The sequence below is a fragment of the Haliotis rufescens genome, unplaced genomic scaffold (assembly GCF_023055435.1).
Source record: "Haliotis rufescens isolate VD_foot unplaced genomic scaffold, xgHalRufe1.0.p SCAF_2, whole genome shotgun sequence".
Classification (NCBI taxonomy): domain Eukaryota; kingdom Metazoa; phylum Mollusca; class Gastropoda; order Lepetellida; family Haliotidae; genus Haliotis; species Haliotis rufescens.
In genome coordinates this window covers 42,378,633-42,398,276 of record NW_025963890.1, presented here as the reverse complement: position 1 = coordinate 42,398,276, position 19,644 = coordinate 42,378,633, and the positions used below count along the sequence as shown (strand labels likewise).

At 37.4% G+C, this 19,644-nt stretch overlaps 1 protein-coding gene across 1 annotated transcript; it reads left to right on the top strand.

Moving 5' to 3' along the window:
* Positions 1–4,709: 4,709 nt before the first annotated feature.
* LOC125382075 lies at positions 4,710–19,211 on the top strand. Its single transcript, XM_048400006.1, has 8 exons — positions 4,710–4,839; positions 10,787–10,846; positions 11,468–11,728; positions 12,026–12,082; positions 13,227–13,356; positions 13,608–13,633; positions 14,061–14,120; positions 17,043–19,211. The coding sequence occupies exons 2-8, from the start codon at positions 10,798–10,800 to the stop codon at positions 17,057–17,059; spliced, it is 600 nt and encodes a 199-aa protein (XP_048255963.1). The 5' UTR covers positions 4,710–4,839; positions 10,787–10,797; the 3' UTR covers positions 17,060–19,211.
* Positions 19,212–19,644: the final 433 nt, after the last annotated feature.

The following is a 19,644-nucleotide window of genomic DNA, read 5'->3' as shown; positions in this document are numbered from 1 at the left end:
CGTTGCCTTTTATACAAGTCAGTTGTAATTTAGCCCAGAAGACCCTGGTTCGATTCCCCACATGGGCACAATGTGAAAAGCCCATTTCTGGTGTCCCCCGCCGAGATATTGCTGAAAAATTGCTAAAAGTAGCGTAAAACCATACTCACTCACTCACTCACTCACTCACTCACTCACTGCTACAAGCGTCTGTTTTCCGAGACGCTGCTACACGTCCAGTTTTGGAAAGTTATTTTCGAAATCCATTTTGCTCAATTTATTTATTTACTTACTTACTTACTTACTTACTTACTTACTTACTTACTTACTTACTTACTTACTTACTTACTTACTTACTTACTTACTTACTTACTTACTTATTTATTTATTTATGTTAGAGTGTGTGTGTGCGTGAGTATGTGTGCGTATATGTGTGTGTGTTATTGTTCTCTTAACTTCTGGCATACATATTGTAAATTGTTTAACTGATAACCTTACGTTGTAAACCAAATAATAAGGCTTTATTATATCTTATGTTTTCTTAATCTATCAAACCAACTTTAATTTCGTCACATTTACAGTTTAGCCCCGACATCTTACTGCATACAATAAGTGTATCTACATCAGCAATGAATTATTAAAACTTATTAAAATGTATCATATGCATTTAGAAAAGTTAAATATCTAAGATATTTAACTAAAATATGTGGTAAGCTTCTTAGTCTGAATGCTGTGAAGATACATATAAGTATTATTATGACTCAAAATTGTCATTTCAGCAGTTTTGCCCTATATACATTGATATGCTTCTTTAAGATTATAATATATACCTGAACCCCTGACTGCACATGCTAAGGTACCTCCTCCATATTGTATACCGGACGTCAACAAAACTAAACACTTTACCGTGATTCATTCACAATTTACAATGTAAACTTGTACCCGTTCACAATTGCGAAAAGACAACCACCCATCGTAACACACAGCCTGTGTTGGGACAGAACAGTCACTGGTAACCAGCATATGTCCACAGGTTCAAATGGAAGGGAGGCAACTCCTCCAACCTAATATTCTATACCTGTGAGATGTTAACATTATCAATACACTTAATTCATTCATGTTGTTATTTACAATATCCCTGTGATTACGAACCACACGTTTTACTATTTTGTTGATGACTTCAACTATAGTTATTCCAACACAGTACCACATAATTTATAACTATTGACAGTGATTATTCGTACATGTAAAACCTATGCTTGTGTCTACATAATCTACAAACTACAGTTCTATTCCTGTATCGGTGACCTTAAGTGTAATGTATTCCTGCTGTGCCCATTAGGCGCTTGCAGTCTGGTTAGAGTTTCATTTGAATAATTCACTGAAAATGTTTGAGGGTATTTCCAACAAAGCATATCCTTTATCCTTCTCATTTGTGAAATGAAATTTGTTTGAATATATATCTTTAAACTGGATGGTATGTCATGCCTATTCACTTCAAATGATTTTTTCTTCTGTAAGAAAACGTGACATCAAGAATATTTATAGTATGCATTGAATATGTTCCCTCGAAAAGACTTTTTGGTCAATACTAGTTACATTTTTTTACTTCGCTATACCTGTTGTAAGTTTAAACGTGCATTAGAATAGTTAGTTTCATTCATCTTGGTGCATAAGTTGGATTTAATTAAAGTATTTTTAGCTACAAAAGCTGATATAGTTTAATGATGCTTCAACTTCATGGTTTGGTTTCAAGTGTTGATTACGCCAAGGATGCCTCCTATCACCCCTATTGTTCAATCTGTTTATCAACGATTTGATTGTTAACGTAGATAATCAATTATTGGTATTTTAGCTAATGCTGATGACATTTTACCAGTGCTTTGAATTAACTGCTTGACTCTCTCTTAACTGCTGGTGTATCAACATTAAAATGTGTGTTATTGTATCCAAATCTAAAGGTTTGGATTTTCGAATGGATGTGGTGGACAATTACAGTCCACAATCCTAGTCTAAAAGACACCTGACAGAGCACCTTGCCGACTACCTCACAGTTCATAACAGAGCTATGCAATGTTATTGGATTTAGAACATATACCCAACGATCGGGATAGAGCCCATCCCCTTGGTCAGTGGAAAGTGTTGTTACAAACAATTATCCGTTTTACCACAACATAGACTCTCACATTTTATTTAATTTGGACAAACAAGTGTCCTGTTATTAACAAGAGAAACTGGAATCCAAGAGGGCACTCAAAGATACATATTACACACACACACACACACACACACACACACACACACACACACACACACACACACACACACACACACACGATAATGCACAGAAAGGGACTATAGTTTTCCCTATTTTCTTAATGATGTGGAGAATATCTGTTTTATCCTGTCCAGGCAAGACATCTTGTTCTTAACTGCCAAAACACCAAATGAATTTTAGATAATGGAAAATGTTTTATGTATGTTTTATGTCATGTATTTTAATGCTTTTGCTGCATTATTCTATTTATGAATGTTTTAATAATAATGTCGTATTTATTTACTGTATAGATGGTGTCTCATAACCCTAAACGTATCACTTATACATTTTGTTATGTTCTTATGTCTAAAATATGTATGTATTATATGATAAAGCTGGATGTGTATGACGGAAGGAGTTCCGTGACATAACAGGCCACATGATAAAGGCATCGTATGCGAGAAGCGGCTGAGCGTGTCACTCCATAGTATCTGTGACCTGTTTTAAACATAATCCCCTAACAACAACAACACATAACGACATATTTCTACGAATAGAAGTATACGTATTGGAATGTAGATTTTAGACATATTTTACAATGAAGGGGTGAGGGAGTATTGTAACTGCAGCTAGTTAAATGTTAATTTTGAAATATATCCTAATTGAAACGAATAGTTCTCAATGAATGTGGTTGATATTGTTTAAGGAAGTCAAACGTTTTTTTGTTGGTATTCATATATGCCTTACATATAATACTTTCTTGTCAAACACTTTTTTATAGAAATTTTTGTTCAGAAAAATCTCTATATGGTCAGAAACATTGCTGTTATATTATGTAAGGCCGATAGGGATATGGTATGTGTTGTGTTTCCTACAGCCAAGGTATCTAAACCGTTTCCAAATTCTAACTTTGACTATAGTATGTGATTCTATTAAAAACGTCTCCTGAATATGAGTTCGTCACTATTTGAAATATATTTATTAAACCCCTTTTCAACATTTGTATTTGCTAGAAAACACATAGACAACTGTTGATAAAACTTATGTTTATGTTGTTTTGATATATTCTAATATGTGCAACGTTTTATGGTGTTTATCTCCCAAAGGTTGTTTAGCTTTGTATGAAGCTTCAGGATATGGACCTCAAAGATTTCACAATGTCTGATCCAAGGTATAATTATTTCTACACAGCTACCAGGCATTAATCTACCAAGATAGCTTTTATTTTGTTAAATTTATAGTTTCGCCAGGACATCTGATACCAAACAAAAGTGTAACGACATCAGAAATGATTGACTACATGCTATTAAAATGTCACTTTGTCTAAACATACTCTAAAATGTGTATAAAGACAGCTGAATATCTAAGATATAAAAATAAAAATCTGCCGTAAACTTCTTCTGAATGCTGTGAAGATAAATTTGTACTTTTTAGTGACTCAGGATTGTCATTTCAGCAGTAAGACGGTATAAATGTAAATGCTTATAGATGACAATATATTCCATCTCAACTGAATGTAATTTGTACGTGGATATACTAAATCCACTTCATGGAAGTGTTTAAGTTGTAAAGATGCTGTTGAAGATGAGTGTCATGTTTTGTTATACCCCTAGACTATTAGAGAAATGTAGGGAACGGTGCAATACTTATTTTAATGATGTGGAGAAAATGTGTTTTATTGTTTCCTGCCAAGAAATATTGTTCTCCATTGCCAAAAACTGAAAATGTATTTTAGATAATGGCTAATGTATCGTGTCAAATAGATGTATTTTAATGCGTTTGGTGTATCATTCTCTTTATCAATGTTTTAATAATAATAATGTATTCATTTAATTATTTAAGCGGGTGGCTCATACAATTTGCTATCTTCTTGTGTGTAAAATATGTATGTTTTATTTAATGTGGTGAGTCTTTAATGCATCACCTATCTCTCTGTGTATGACTGACTGACTGACTGAGTATGGTTTTACGCCGCTTTTAGCAATATTCCAGCAATATCACGGCGGGGGACACCAGAAATGGGCTTCACACATTGTACCCATGTCGGGAATCGAACCCGGGTCTTCGGCGTGACGAGCGAACGCTTTAACCACTGGGCTACCCGACCGCCCCTTCTCTGTGTATGAGAGAAGGCGGTTCGTGACATCACATCCCATATAATAAAACACCAGGTGTAACAAGCAGGTATGGTTGTCACGCTCTACTACATGTAACCTGTTTCAAACGTATTCCTCCAACATCAACAAGACATATCGAACTATGGAATGTTCCAGTACACGGAAGTATCAGCTAAAGAACGCGAGGCCCGCAGTCAAGAAGTTATATGTACTCTACTAAAACGTGATGATTATAATTCAAATCGAAAAGGTCACTAGTATTTCAGACATTAATGCAACGTTATTTTTTCTGTCACAACAATATATCCTTTTCCACGAACCCTGTAACAGAGGAGATTTTGCTCCGTGATGCGACTTCCGTTTCCGTCATTTTGAGGCAATGAAAGTTGATGTTCGTTCGAACATTGTTGAAAACGAAATTGTGACTATATATTTGATTTTAACTGGCAAGTGTTGACTGCTGCGTAAACGGGACTGAAGTCCAAGGTGAGTTTGACTTATATTCCTTTCAAGTTACGTCCTCTCAATCCACTGTTAGCAGTTAGCCGTGATCACTATATTTCATCATCCGTTCACCCATTAATATGAGTGTTTCTGTATTTCAAGGCTACGGACACTCCCATTAGATATGTGTGCTAATGTGCGCTGCAGGAAACACAGCAAACTTCTACATCTCCGATTGTCCACAAAATGTTTTTGAAATCTCTTCCTTAAACAATTACCTCCAAATACGTGTTTGTTCAATCGTCGATTTGAACTTTGAAAAGATTCTAAATCCAAAAACAAAACCGGCGGTGTCAATTTTGATTTTCCAAAACATCTCGAATGCCACTTCAAAATTCACTTTCTACGAATAGAAGTATACGTATTTGGAGGTGCGAATGAAGAAGAGATTGGTATGAAGATTTTAGAAAAATGTTATGATGAATCGATGAGGAGATATGGTAACTACAACTAGTTAGACGTGTATCATTGTATATCGTAATAGAGATAAATATTTGTATGCTTTGCAGTACGGGCAATGTGTCAGAATGGTTTAAGGATGTCAACCATTTGAAGTTTGTATTCATGTATCCCTAAAACACTGGTCTGCGTTGTAAAACACTTTTATTTATAGAAACTTTTGTTTTGAAAAGTGATGGTCAGAAACATGGCTGTTATACATCTCACTGATGGGGATATGATCTGTGTTATGTGTCCTACACCAGACCAGATATCTAAAAAGTTTCCAAATGGTATTGTCTTCATTCTTGAATAAACCAATAATTCCTACAGATTTTTTTTGTAACTGTGAGGATTCTACACACAAAAATCCTGAGAGAAATATATCTTAAACCATCTTTTAACATTTGATTTTAACATTAACATTTAACACATATACTGATGTTGATAAAACTGATGTTTTTACTTTTCGTACCCTATTATGTTATGTCTCCTCCAATTTGATATTAATAGATAGTTAAAACATCTGCCCGTAATCCCTGTCTCGAAATTAAAGAAAAATCATAACCCTTGGCTAGAAGTATTAAAAGTCATTTTTGTAGGGTTAGGATAATAGGTACCCAGGAAAGCAATTGAAGCTAAGCAGCAGTTGCTTTCCATTAGATATATTCTGATATGTTCAACTCGTCTTTAGTCCCAAATATTGAGTATAATAAGATTTCACAGTGTCTTAGTTAAGTTATGAAAGTAATTCTACACCGCTACCAGACATTAATCTATCAAACTTCTATCCAATTTACAGTTTATATCCCAAAACTAATAGCAAATAATAAATGAATTATAAAAAGTAATTGAAATTTCACTTTAACAAAACATATTCAATCATATGCATTTTGCATAGTTAAATATCTAAGATGTGAAGATATTTTAAAGTTTTATGATGACTAAAAATTATTATTTCAACAGTAAGGCCGTATAAAGTCATCTGCCTAATATTTCAATATATACTTGAACTCCAGTCTCAAGTGGATGTATTTTGTATCCACAAGATAAAGTAAGATTCTTGAATGTGTATCAACTTGAATCAAGTGCAGCATTGCAAGTTAAAGGAAGGGAGGAAACGTCTCCTGTTGTATATTGTATACCGCGACATTAACATAACAATACACTTTACTTTAACTCATTCATAATTTACAATGTAAACGGGTTACCGCTGACAGTTGCGAAAAGACAGCCACCCAGGTTAACACACAGTTGCAGTTACACAACAGCGACAGTTAAAAAGCGAATTTTCAATGATTCCAGCGGAAGGGATGCGACTCCTCCAAACTAATTTTGTATACCGCCTGTGGGATGTTAGCATTATCAATACACTTAATTGGTTCATACAATTATTTACAATATCCTTGTGTCTGTGAACCACATGTTATATCATGTATATTATTTTGGTGATGACTTCAGCTAAAGTCATTCCAAGAATTTAGGCATCCCCCATCATGGGGACTAACTGTGCTCCACATCTTGCTGATCTGTTTCTTGATGCATATGAATCTGAATTTCAGCTCGAATTGGCAGTCAACACAAGGTAATTTGGCCAAGAAGTTTAACTTAAGCTTCAGGTATATCGATGATCTGATATCGTTCAATCCCAATAATATAGACAATTCCCTTCCACTGATTTACCCATCTGAACTAGAAATATAGGAGACCAGTTAGACCGAAGCATCTTAGTTAGACCGATTTCATATTTAGATCTATGAAGAAGGATTCAGAGTGACAAAACACAAGACTGTGTGACAAAGAATGAATTCAACTTTCCAATAGACAACTTGCCCTTCATGTCGAGCAATTTTCCAGCAGCTCCAGCCTTTGGTATCCACATTTCACAACTTTTGAGGTTCAATCGAACTTGCCTCTTCTACCAAAATTTCAAAGAGAGCCATACTAGTCTTGCTCCGAAGTTGTTTGTTCAAGGTTACAACAATCAAGGCCTCAGTAAAGCTTTCAAAATGTTTTATAGTTGACGCGTGGAGGTCATATCAGTGACAAGACTGATGTCCGATGCACATATATTTTGACTTGTACCATATAGTCCCGTGTTTTTTAAGGGAACATTTGACTTGCCTTTAAATGTGTTTGTGATTGGTGCCACCGGTGGGGCAGGTCACGCTCATTTTTTTGCGAACTCTTGGTATCATCACTAGTTGATAATGATTTATAAGTACATGCCCATAATATTGTCGGAATCGTACATCGTACAAGTTGATGTTAATACATTTCATTTTACCACAAAAGCTGATATATGGGTAGAGCAGTTAATATAATTTTCCGACACCATTTTAAAAATTATTCCTCCTCACTCTAGTTCGTAATGATAAGTCACTATTCCATGCAAGTAAAAAAAATACACTATGTAACCTCAGGGATTTTATATAAATTTTAAATATTTCCTGAGTCAAGTATGTTAAATATATATATTTAAATAATCTCAGTGCAGCCAATACAAATTAGTTCACACCAGCTGCGATATTATTTTTACGGGCAGCAGCATGTACGGGTCAGCTGCCGATTATCAAATACAGAACATCAACGTCAGAGAATAATCAGCTTGATTATTTACCGAAACAGTCTCTATTGGATGCAAAAGGCAAGACGTAAAATGAGTGTTGACACCAGGTGTTAATGAATTAGGAACCAAGATAGCGAATGGCCGGCTTGACAATTAAGCCTGACATTGTGGACGAGGTGTGGGACAATACAAGCTGACCATACAGACATCGCAAAACGATCCGTGGCAGTCTGACAGTAATTTGCCATGGGTTTAAATGTAGTATACTTTATATTTGTAAGGTCTTGACCTTGGGAGCGTGGATAGGCAGGTTGGCTGACTAACGCCTCTGAGATGCGGCCTGGCAATTACTGTTCTAAACTACCGGGCAAAATAAACTTATCACTTGTAAATTAGGTTTTATCTGAATTAAAGACGGAGCGATAAGTTAGAACGTTATCAGAAAATATTCACCAAAACACACCCTGTGCACACATGAAAGTCACTTTTTGCAGGATTTAGTGAATTTCATGCAGTTTTGAAAAATTGGAATAACAAGATTTTGGGGAACTGTTAAACATATTCGTGCATGCTTATTACATAAATACCGGTGTGGGGCAGAGCAAAGATACAGCATCAAAAAGAACATCAGAGAAATGAGGAGACTCACACAAGAGGAACGTGACAGAGCTATTGGTATGGCCGATATGGGGGCATCTCAATGGCAGATTGAAAAACAAACCTTTAACTGCAGTCAAACCAGTATCAGCAACTTGTTGAGGCGTTATCAGCAAACAGGCCAGCCACAAGACCGTCCAAGATCGGGAAGACCAAGAATCACAAAGCCAGGTCAAGACCGCTGCACCCCGAACAACCCACCTGCGGAACCGATATGTGACTGCGACGTCAACTGCGGTCAGCAGACGAACAGTCTTTCGACGACTCCGCATTAGTGGTAACAGAGCTTACCGACCCTTCAATGGAATGGCCTTGACCCTTCTACACCGTCAACGCAGATTACAATGGGCAAGAACTGTACGTCGGTGGCAGCGACGTGATTGGGAAAGATTGCTGTTCACAGATGAAAGACGCGTTAACTTGTTCCGAAAAGATGGACGAGTCCGTGTTTATCGACCTAGGGGAGAGTGACAAGCACCTAACTGCATCCAAGATCTGCACCTTTGTGGTGGCGGCGGCGGTGTGGTGTGGGGCGGTTTTTGCGGTCAGCGGACAGCAAGGCTTGTCATCATCCGTGGGAATCTGACTGGCCAAAGATACTGAAATCAGGTGTTGTGACCTTTTGTAGTGCTATTCTTACGTGGAGAGCCAAGGGGTACCTTTTTGGAGCAGGACAATGCACAACCCCATACCGTCACACTTGTTCAGCAATATCTGCACAACGTTAACGTCAACATATTGCCTTGTTCTCCAGACATGAATCCCACAGAGCATCTCTGGGATTATCGTGATCGACGGCTGAGGGCATGCGTACCTCCCCGAGCAAACTGACAGCAGCTTGAACAGGATTTATTGGATGAGTGGCGCAGAATTCTTGCTGACGTCATCCGGCGATTGACGACATCCACGTGACACGTTGGTATTGGGGGTGGTCACACACGCTACTAAGGACATGTATTGTCACATGATTTGACTTTGTGAGCACCTTTTGAGTGGACTGTTTGACTCTTATTGTTTTTTGTTTAATTTTGACCCCATGTCTCTTTCGATCGGCCTTATGGCAAGTGCACTATAGATATAGCATTGCAATTTTGTACAGACTTCGAAAAATCATCATACAATTAACATCTTCCTTTCTTTTTATAAAGCTACTGATAAGTGTATTTTGCCCAGCGGTTTATTATCATTACATATGAAAGTGTGGAACCACAGATGGTAGACAAACAGCTATCCAAACCTATATAACCCCGGGAAACAAGTACTTAGTTTCCGAAAAATAAAATAAAAAATAATTTGGAGATGGATACATCATTTTATAATATAATGGGTAGGTTTCTCGGCAGGATAAAGCCAACGGATAAAAATGATATCCGTTTGGGTCATATGCGGATAGAGATGCAAATATCAAAGGTCAAGTTGGGACTACTTTCAGTGTTAATAAACAAACATGGCATCGCCCTTGTCATTCAGCGATCGAGTCAGCATTAACCATCGGGAATCTTAATAGACTACGGGGATAATTGCTATAGTTATCAAAAGAACAGTCTAAATATACTGAAAATCAGTGTCTAACTGTGACGTAGCTAAGGCATTTGGCACCTTGTCGACAAATTAAAATAGTTAGATTTGGCCAAAATATGTTTGAATTGTTACCTTGTTTCGCTGTGTGTACATCTGATTGCACTTCTTAACGTTATGACAGGACAGGCCGACTGTCAACAACGTCTGAACGTGGCCGTGACGTCTCATAGACTAGTGTTAGAGTAGCTTCCATTTGACAAAGGGCAGTTACTCTAGCGGACAGACCGATGGATTGCCGCGAAAGGCAATTAAAAACGATTGTTGTTTTGCGTATATGTTGCTTCGCCACTGTATAAGAAACAGATTTCAGTTGGAACTATATTGGCTACTGTCACTGTCCGACTGACACATCACTTACCCTGTGACGTAATAAATATTAATGCGCGCATTCCAGGAAAACTCGCAATGTTTCGGTAATGTTTGATAGAGGGAAAGCGATTTTAAAGCACAGAATTAAAGAATGACATTATATGAAAAAGAGGTTATCACGGTTGTGTGTTTGGGGATGGTAAATATCCGGTATTAGGAATAAACACTATGTGTTTAGCTCGCCAAAGCTCGCTAAATACAATGTTTATTCCTAATGCAGGATATTTACCATCCCCAAACACACTCGCGTGATAACCTATATGTACTCAATAGGTATATCATGCTCAATAACATATCTCTTATGATCTGTTCCAGATGCAGTGGCAATGACATCCCTCGCGCATGCTGCCATAGCCTTGTCAGCGTGCTGTATATGTAAGACTTTTTCAATATGTTTAAGCATAAAACATATAGTGAATTGAAATTGGTTAGTTACACCATACCAGTTTAATGAACCGAATTGATGCAAGTAGTCCAATTTCATGAAACCCACGAAGTATTGAACATGTTGAATGGTACTAGGGGCGAATTTAGGAACCCGAGACCAACATTAAATGTGTTACTCTATGATAGAACTGAAATACTTATCAAAGCGATTGTTTGATCGATTTTTACCGAACTCCTAAGAGAGTATTTCATTAGTATATATTTATAGTTCACGTTGAAGTATGTGACCAAACCGAGTATACATTTCTACGATAAATGTTTTATGTCGTCAGGTAAATGCTCAGTGAAATGGGTAATATTTTCTCATTATTATGACATATTACATATTCTCAGATAAAAATACCCCACAAAACCATCTCGTGAAGCAAGAATCAACTGAAATGGATCGGTTGGCCAGACTCTTTGACATGGCTGGAACGAAGCTGGTCGTTTTTGTCTGATGAAAGTAGCATGTCTTATGTTTCACTGCACACATATTTCTCTCAATGTACGGAATCAATACAAGGAAACGTCTTTAGAACTGTCTGTTTCATGAGATTGCTCTTATAGTTTCAGGTCTCAGCACTACACCAATCGATCTGTGCCTTTCCTTTAAGAAAGACAGTCAGCCATGTGATTGTTGCAGAACAGGATATAAGGGCGACAACTGTACTGTTCCCTGTCCCATATGTGAACGACGATTTGTAAATGGGAATTGCACCAGATCCTGCAGTAACAAAACGTTTTTGGGAGACGATTGTGACAGATCGTGTCCACCCAAGTGTATGCGTGGTGGAGTCTGCAATGACAAATGTGCTTCTAAAACATCTGGTGGGTAGCACTTACATACAAAGCAGAAAGGTGCCTGTATAAGACATACATAAAACACACAGAGAGTCATATAATAGCTAACCTGTCTGCATATTCCAAAAGGGATGAGTTGTAAATATTGTGCCGCCCTAAATACGATAAATCATTAAGATTGTAGAATATATCCTTGCTTCTGCGGAGGTAATTAGCAATGTAAAAACGGAAAAGAACGGATAGAACATTTCAGACTTTTAGATGATCGTGGCTTAAGTGAATCATCCTTATCTCAGTGCTTAGGGATAAAATTGTATGTTTCAGCGGATTCAAATTCTCAGGAATGGACTACCCGCCCTGAACAGACATTCCAAAATCGAGGTACGATAAATGAAAACAAGAAATTAGGAGTAAAATAGCTGAACTATATTTTATACTTTTATTTTAAAAAATATCTTTGATATCGTGTGAAAGCAAAAACTTCATCTATTCACCCTTTCCAAAAGTAGGGGATAATCGGAAATAACTTAAAATTTCAAAAATTGTGAGAGAGATTATTTTCTGGTTATGCTTGTATGATAATAATGAACGAATTGGAAACACATAACAACCGGTAGTGAAGTATGACAGTAGACGTTATGACCGCCAACGATCTTGAAGCACGATAGGCAATTGCAAAGTTGACGTCTTGGGATCAATGGTAAGTAATACCGCCACGTTTGTCAAACATTCATTCACACGACGAGGCTTACTGCGTACGAGTCTCCCAAAAGCGATGTGGGAGTCTGTCTAACTCCTCTTGCAGAGGCCAAGTTCATGAAACGTTGTCGGCGGCCTATGACGTTGACGCAAACGTCTCCCTATCACGTCTCAGGGGTGTTCAATATTGGTAAGGATCTAGGCTCATTGCTGGCCATGGCATTCTTTGGATGTAGTGCTGCTGGAGGTGCGCATTGACGATTCGCGCACGGTAAGCACGGGCGTTGTCGTCCTGAAAACGGGAAAAACGGGACAGCATAGAGTGTCAGCATGTTGTCCCAATAGGACTGTCCAGTGACCCTTCCTTGCACAATACAGGGGCGGTCGGGTAGCCTAGTGGTTAAAGCGTTCGCTCGTCATGCCCAAGACCTGGGTTCGATTCTCGACATGGGTTCAATGTGTGAACCCATTTCTGGTGTCTCCGCCGTGATATTGCTGGAATATTGCTTGATTGACAGAAATAATGAGCCAGAGAGATTAATCGACCTTCCTTGAAAGTGTCAAAATCACGAATGTCACCCTACGCACGTGTTTTGCGCTACTACGTGCGGCACGTGAAAACTATAGGATGTGTTTTGCTGTGAGGTTTTTCCAGACAAAAACGTTCTATCAACAGTTATATGTCATGATTCCCTACTTCCCTAAGAATGCGTGTATATATATAATGATACCAACGAGGATACAGTGACGATGTTCATAAGTGATACATTTTCTACAGCCAACATAATTAAAAGGCAACTATTTACATTGTCGTAAATTTTCTTAGGATTGCATGCAGACAGTTCCACAAGCTGGATCTTACAACTATACCAAGTAATCAAACTGACAGGCATTTTCGTCCTGATTGCTGTGGCAGTATCGAAATATTTACATTGTCCAAGGGAAATCGAGTTATGGTAAGGAAAATGAACTGATGCAATCATTTATTTAGCCATGTTAAACAAGGTTGTGAAACATATTAATGGAATGTATGCCATGTTTACATCCAACTACTAATGTCTATAATAGAGAAGGGTAGTGTAGGTAGTAGATATTAATATCTAATTCTGCCTTCATAATCTTTTATACAATTTGTGAATGCAATGTAGTATAAATGTAGATTCAGGGAATTCCACATAGTGTATATATTTTTTATTATTTCTTTCAGCTATAATTACTGTTGCCGTAAATGTTGTAAGTACAGAACATATAGCAACGGATGTAATAATATGCTTTCTACAAATGACTCCTAAAGTTTATTTCTTCCTTAAATGTTTCATTACTAAATACTTTATTGTGTGAAGGCATTTTTTTTCTGGCAGCTGTTGAAAAAGAGTTTATTGTCGGGTTAATTTGGTTCATGTGCATCATAATATGGCTTGATATATTCAGACATACACAGCAATTCGTCATACACAGCACAGCTATTATCGCATGATGTACATACATGCACACATAAATAAACACTCACAGGAAACTCGAAGATTGCTGATACGGTGTTAAGCAACTTTTACTCATTCACTCATAAAGAAATAGACTTATCTTTCATAACCATGACGCTGAAGAATGCCTGATTCTGATTGGTCAAAATAACATAAAAATCTGGTATCTAATTCCACAGTTGTAAAAGGACAGTCACCCAGCGTGCCACTCAGCCAGAGTACGTACGGACCAGCGACAGGTAACCTGCCAATTAACAACGATTCTAATGGAAGAGAGATAACTCCTCCCATCTAATATTGTGCACTATTTGATGCCTAAAGTTGAGAAGCCTTTTCACCCTAAAGCTTGCGTGTGAATACATCTTGAATACAAATCAAAGTATGCAACAAAGGATGCTGATAACCCATTGGAACTAATGCAGAGCGGAATATCTTCGGAATGGTCATCAATCCGAACTTGCCCACATAGATGGAATCCAGCTACATGAACAAACATATCATTGAAACGCCTTGGATGAGAAGAATTGATCTAAATCCCAATATGTATTCATAGACATTTGCCTACAAATGGGCTCAAAAATGCATTTCTGCAGAAAAAATGAAAGAATATTTTCCTGATGAAATAAATATCTGGCAGATTATTCTTGAATTCTGTAGAATTCAAGTTCTTAACAAATCCGTTTTATTTGTATTATTTTCTGACTGACGGACATAATACAAGTCTGAAGCAATGTGAGTTTATACATGATGTGTTGGCAATATTTGTGTCATACCTTCGTCTGTCTGTCGTCCGTTTGTACAATTGTTGGCCAATTGACAAATTGTTTCAATCGCCAATTATGAGGGGGAAAAGAGGGTCGCCCATTTCAGAAAATAATGATTAGCACCAAACCAACCAAATACCGCTTTCAACTACACTGGTTTTCTAAAATGTAGGCCCACTTGCTGTCATTTCCATTCAGAAAAATAAAGTGGGTTCACATTTCGGGAAATACCAATAGTCACGAGGTATTTTCATAGACAAGGACCATGTTAAACGTGCTGTGTGTTACAGATGGAAAGTTGAAAATAGAATATATTGAATAATAATTAAACTTATCCTATCTCATACAATGCATATTTTCTTTCTTCATCGATCCCATGTGGAAACGTGCTTGAACCCTTTAAGATATGCATAGTATGAGATAGATATGTATATAAACATACAATTTATGCTTAAAATTTCAAATTTGATTAAGAACACCATTTATATTGGGGATCAGAGTTGTCCAGCGCTCGTTCGTTACATTATCAAATGGTTTTGTCGCTCACTGGTACACTGCACAAGCTCTTGATCACAACAAACATTATGATTCAATGTCAGGATACATAAATTAAATGAAACATACACTAACCATTGTTAGAAAAGGGAGCAATCTCACATGTTGCTCAAGCTCAATAAAGGGGACATTCAGACATACTTAGGGTGATTCCGTAGGCAACGGCTGTGCAAGCAGGCTCATTTCCATCGGTACATCATCAGGTCAATATTGAACATAACTAAATATTGGGATTGTCCGCTAGGTTCAGGCAATTTGTGAATAGTACTGTCAATGTGAACAACCATATTGTAAGAGTAAAACAACGCAAGTAAATGAGGTTCAGCCAGGTCGAAGTTCCTTATGGAGAGATAGTCATTCTATTACTATTGGGGAAGTATTTCTGGCCAACCAGTCGTAAGCACAACTTCTGTACAGCCCAAATCCTGTTATTTAATCAGATTTGTTGAGAAATAAATTCGCTGAACATGTTATGTCACTATTTCTACAACATGAATGGGATGCGCTTCAGTTATCAGTGGAAGAGGTAAGTGAGACTGTTGTTACTCTTGAATGTACTTTTCGAATAAGTGCAATTACTGTAACTCGATGTGTTTGATATCATTAAGTAATCATTCTTATTATTTCCAAAGGTATCTGGAATAAATATATTTTGCCTAGCATCAGTTGACATGCAGTTACTGTGTTTTTGGTATGATGAAAGTCGATGTAAGTATGATCAGAAACATAGTTAGACGCCATTGAACTGCACCTGGAAAAGCAGAGAAGCAGGTTCACCACAACAAGAGCTCTCCAGAATGACCTTCAAAGTTTTGCAGGCACTAGGGTTTCAACACAAACACTTCTAAACAGACTCCATGCAGAAAGAATTGTGGTCTAGAAGACCGGTACCATCCATACCATTGCCTGAACACCATTGACAACAGGGGATGATTTTGTCAAATCAGCATCGCAATTGGAGGGTCGGCCTATGGCGAAATGTTCTTTTCAGAGATGAGTCCAGCTACTGCCAAGACTGAAGGGAACGTGTCTGGAGGAACAACTCTGGACAATACGCAACTGCACCATTGCGGAACAGGATCATGTTGAAGGAGGAAGCTTGATCATGTTCGGTGGCATCCAGATTGGCTGAAGAACCGATCTTGTGGTCATCATACGAAGTACTATAACTGGCGTACGTTACAGAGATGAGATTATCACGCCTATCATCATTCCTCTAGCACAACAAGCTGGGCCTTACTTCATCTGTATGGGTGATAAAGCCTATCCGCATGGAACATGAGCCGTCACTGATGTCTCTCAGGGCAACAATATCGCACGTTTGGACTGGACGGAGAGATCACCAGACCTAAATCCGATTCAACCTGCTTGGGACACCCTTGGGATGCGGGTAGAATGGCAGAATATTCCTCAGCAACAACTCATTTGGTCAATACTAAGACGTTAAGAAGCCCGTTTTTTTTGCCAACTGTGGGCAGTCACGTTATTGAATATTATTTGGCCATTCCCAAAATGACTGCACGAAGTGAAATAATTATGATCGATCGGACGATGTTTTCAAGGGTGTATGTGTTTGCACTTTTAAATCTGTTCAATGACTTTTTCTGTCACTTTTGGTTATTGTGCACATAATTTTAATTTTGCTGTTACATCATTCAAAAATTTGACACTTGTGTTAAATAAAATAATTTGTGTTGGTTGCTTAATTCTTTTTTAACGGATATAATTTGGCCAAAATTGATAACACACCTGAAGGAATTTCTACTAGTAGGTATCCTAGTAAGACAGCTAGAAGATGGATGTTTGATAGTAACTACTTACTTTTGTTTTCTATTTTCACAGGGTACCCATATGTGTGATGGGGAAAACAAATGGAAACTTTATCAGGAGGAAAGAATGGTACGTCCGTCCAAACAACCAAATACGTCCACCAGTGTTTAAGTTCTGCCTTGTTATAGGGCTGGAGTTGTGCCATATGAAACTCCTTAAAGATATGTCAAATACTCCATGATGACAATGTCTAGACTGCGGACATCAACACCTTATCATGATGGGAGCTGCCATGTATTAATGCCTCGGACCTGTGAGATCTGCACAAGTGTATTCATGACGGTAGCCAGTATTGCTGTAGAAATGTTTGATGTATCCAATCTGTCAAGGTTAATATTAGTTTTCCGAAATGGTGGAAAACTTTAAAATGTTGAAAAATGGTTTTATGATGATGTACATATAAAGATAGGAACATATTATAGTTATTTAGATGTTGTATTTTCAAACGGATTATCATTGTCAAAATGTTTGCAAACTTTAGTCCAGAAAGCTAATAAAGCCCTTATTCCCATTAAGCAATGGCATTCACAAGTTAATGATTATACACATTTAGAATTTTATTCGTCACTCAAAAAAGCATTTGTTATTGAACCGTATATTTTAAAAATCACTTGTAAAGAACTAAGAAGAATGTTATCACTATTAAGAATTGGAGAATTAAATATCATGGTGAATATTGGAAGAAAAAGTAATATTGATTTTAATTTTAGATTGTGTCCTTTTTGTAAGAACATCATTGAAACTGAATTACATTTTATACTATCATGTCCATTATATGATTATATCAGACAGAAACACATTCCAAATATATATTTTAAATCTCAGTTATTTAAGCTTATAAGCTCAGGCAAACTAACTGATCATGATTTACTTCAATGCTGTAAATATATTAAAGAGGCTATTACGTTCATCCCTTTTGTAATACTTGTTTAATGTTGCATCAATATGTATATTCTATATGTCAATATTTATTTGGGCCTGTGGCCTTTATACTGAATAGAGAAATTGAAGGCTAAGATATGTTTTCGTTTAAAGGTCAGTGCCTTGTCGTGTCTTATGTATTAAGGAATAGTTTGCATCCTGCAACCATTGACGCCAGAGACATGTCAGATTTGATTTCTATTAAGACAACAGTAACATCAGAGGGTCCTGTATTAATGAACCGCCTCCGTGGTCTAGTGGTAGAGCGTCCGCCCGGAGAGCGGAAGGTCCGGGGTTCGATCCCCGGCCGCGTCATACCAAAAGACGTTAAAAGATGGTGTTTGTTGTTACCCTGTCTGGCGCGCGGCATTAGGGGGCTAAAACAAGGATTGGTCGGCTCGGAGTCAGTACTGCACTATCACCGCATGCGTCTATATTAAGCTTAATGATGCTCGTCAGCTCGATACCCCTGCTGGTGGTCAACATGTTCAACCTGCGTCAGTTAATGCTTGACTCCCACAATAAGCTGACACTGGTGATTCATGAACACGTGCTTATGATATGGTTTGGAATCTCTGCAGCAGTGTCGTTTTCACGTTGTATTTTGTTTTATTTAAGAAGTCAATAAAAAGTTATACAAAAACATTTCTTGTTTGTGTCAAGCAGGTTTGTGGGCAACAGTATTATTCATGGTATTCACTTTGCCTGTCCTTTGTGTATGTAATAATTGTAGATTTTACACATAATGTCTGATGAATTGAAAGCAGACATGTAAGCTGAGGCTTTGAAATAAAGGTTTTTTTTACGTTACGAAATAACGAGAGAAAAAATAAGATCGTTTTGTACAGTCTGCACGCTGACGTCAAACGTCTTTATGACATCACAGCTCAAGTGTATGCTAGCACCCATGAGGACCCTTTTCTCCTGTTGGGTCACAAATATTAAAATGTTAATTACATTCTCATGTGGAGAATATATGTATTGTTTATAAATCCCTACTATTCAACAAGTTTCATTATGTAAATGAAATAACTGAAAGGGAAAATAATTGTCATTAAATGTATTTTATTTTTTTTATAAATGTGACAATGTGACAAGCGTACCTCTGTTATCTCCATTTCATCTTGCATCGAATCTGTGATACCACTGTGATATGATCTATACTGTGACGTTCATATAATTATAATATATGTTTAGAGGGTATAAATATTCTCCTTCTACGTCTCCTGAATAAAGCGGGTTCCAAACCCACGAAAAGTCGTGTTTTCTCGGCGTTATCAATTGTTACATAACTGTTTTGTCCCTTTTATCTATAATTGCCCCGCGTTAATCCCATCTGGCGCTTTTATGTGAGAATGTATATTACATTGTATGTTTTTACTTAAATGAATGAATCTGAGCTTATTTGTCATTCTTTCAAAACTGTGTCCATGTTAATGCCTCGAGTGAGTGAGTGAGTATGGTTTTACGCCGCTTTTAGCAATATTCCAGCAATATCACGGCGGGGGACACTAGAAATGGGCTTCACTAATTGTACCTTCGGCATGACGAGCGAACGATTTAACCACTAGGCTACCCGACCGCCCCTGTTAATGCCTCGAAACCAAATTTTACCAACTTCCCTGTCCATGAGACTTGTTAAAACCTATTTGGTCAAACATCATCATAATTTTATTATCTGGAATTGTCGACA

Excerpts from the sequence above, each read along its gene's own strand:
- LOC125382075 (XM_048400006.1), top strand. The coding sequence starts at position 10,798 with ATGACATCCCTCGCGCATGCTGCCATAGCCTTGTCAGCGTGCTGTATA. Across the intron at positions 12,083-13,226 it reads ACAGACATTCCAAAATCGAG|GATTGCATGCAGACAGTTCC; the intron begins GTACGATAAATG and ends AAATTTTCTTAG. Across the intron at positions 13,634-14,060 it reads TTACTGTTGCCGTAAATGTT|TTGTAAAAGGACAGTCACCC; the intron begins GTAAGTACAGAA and ends CTAATTCCACAG.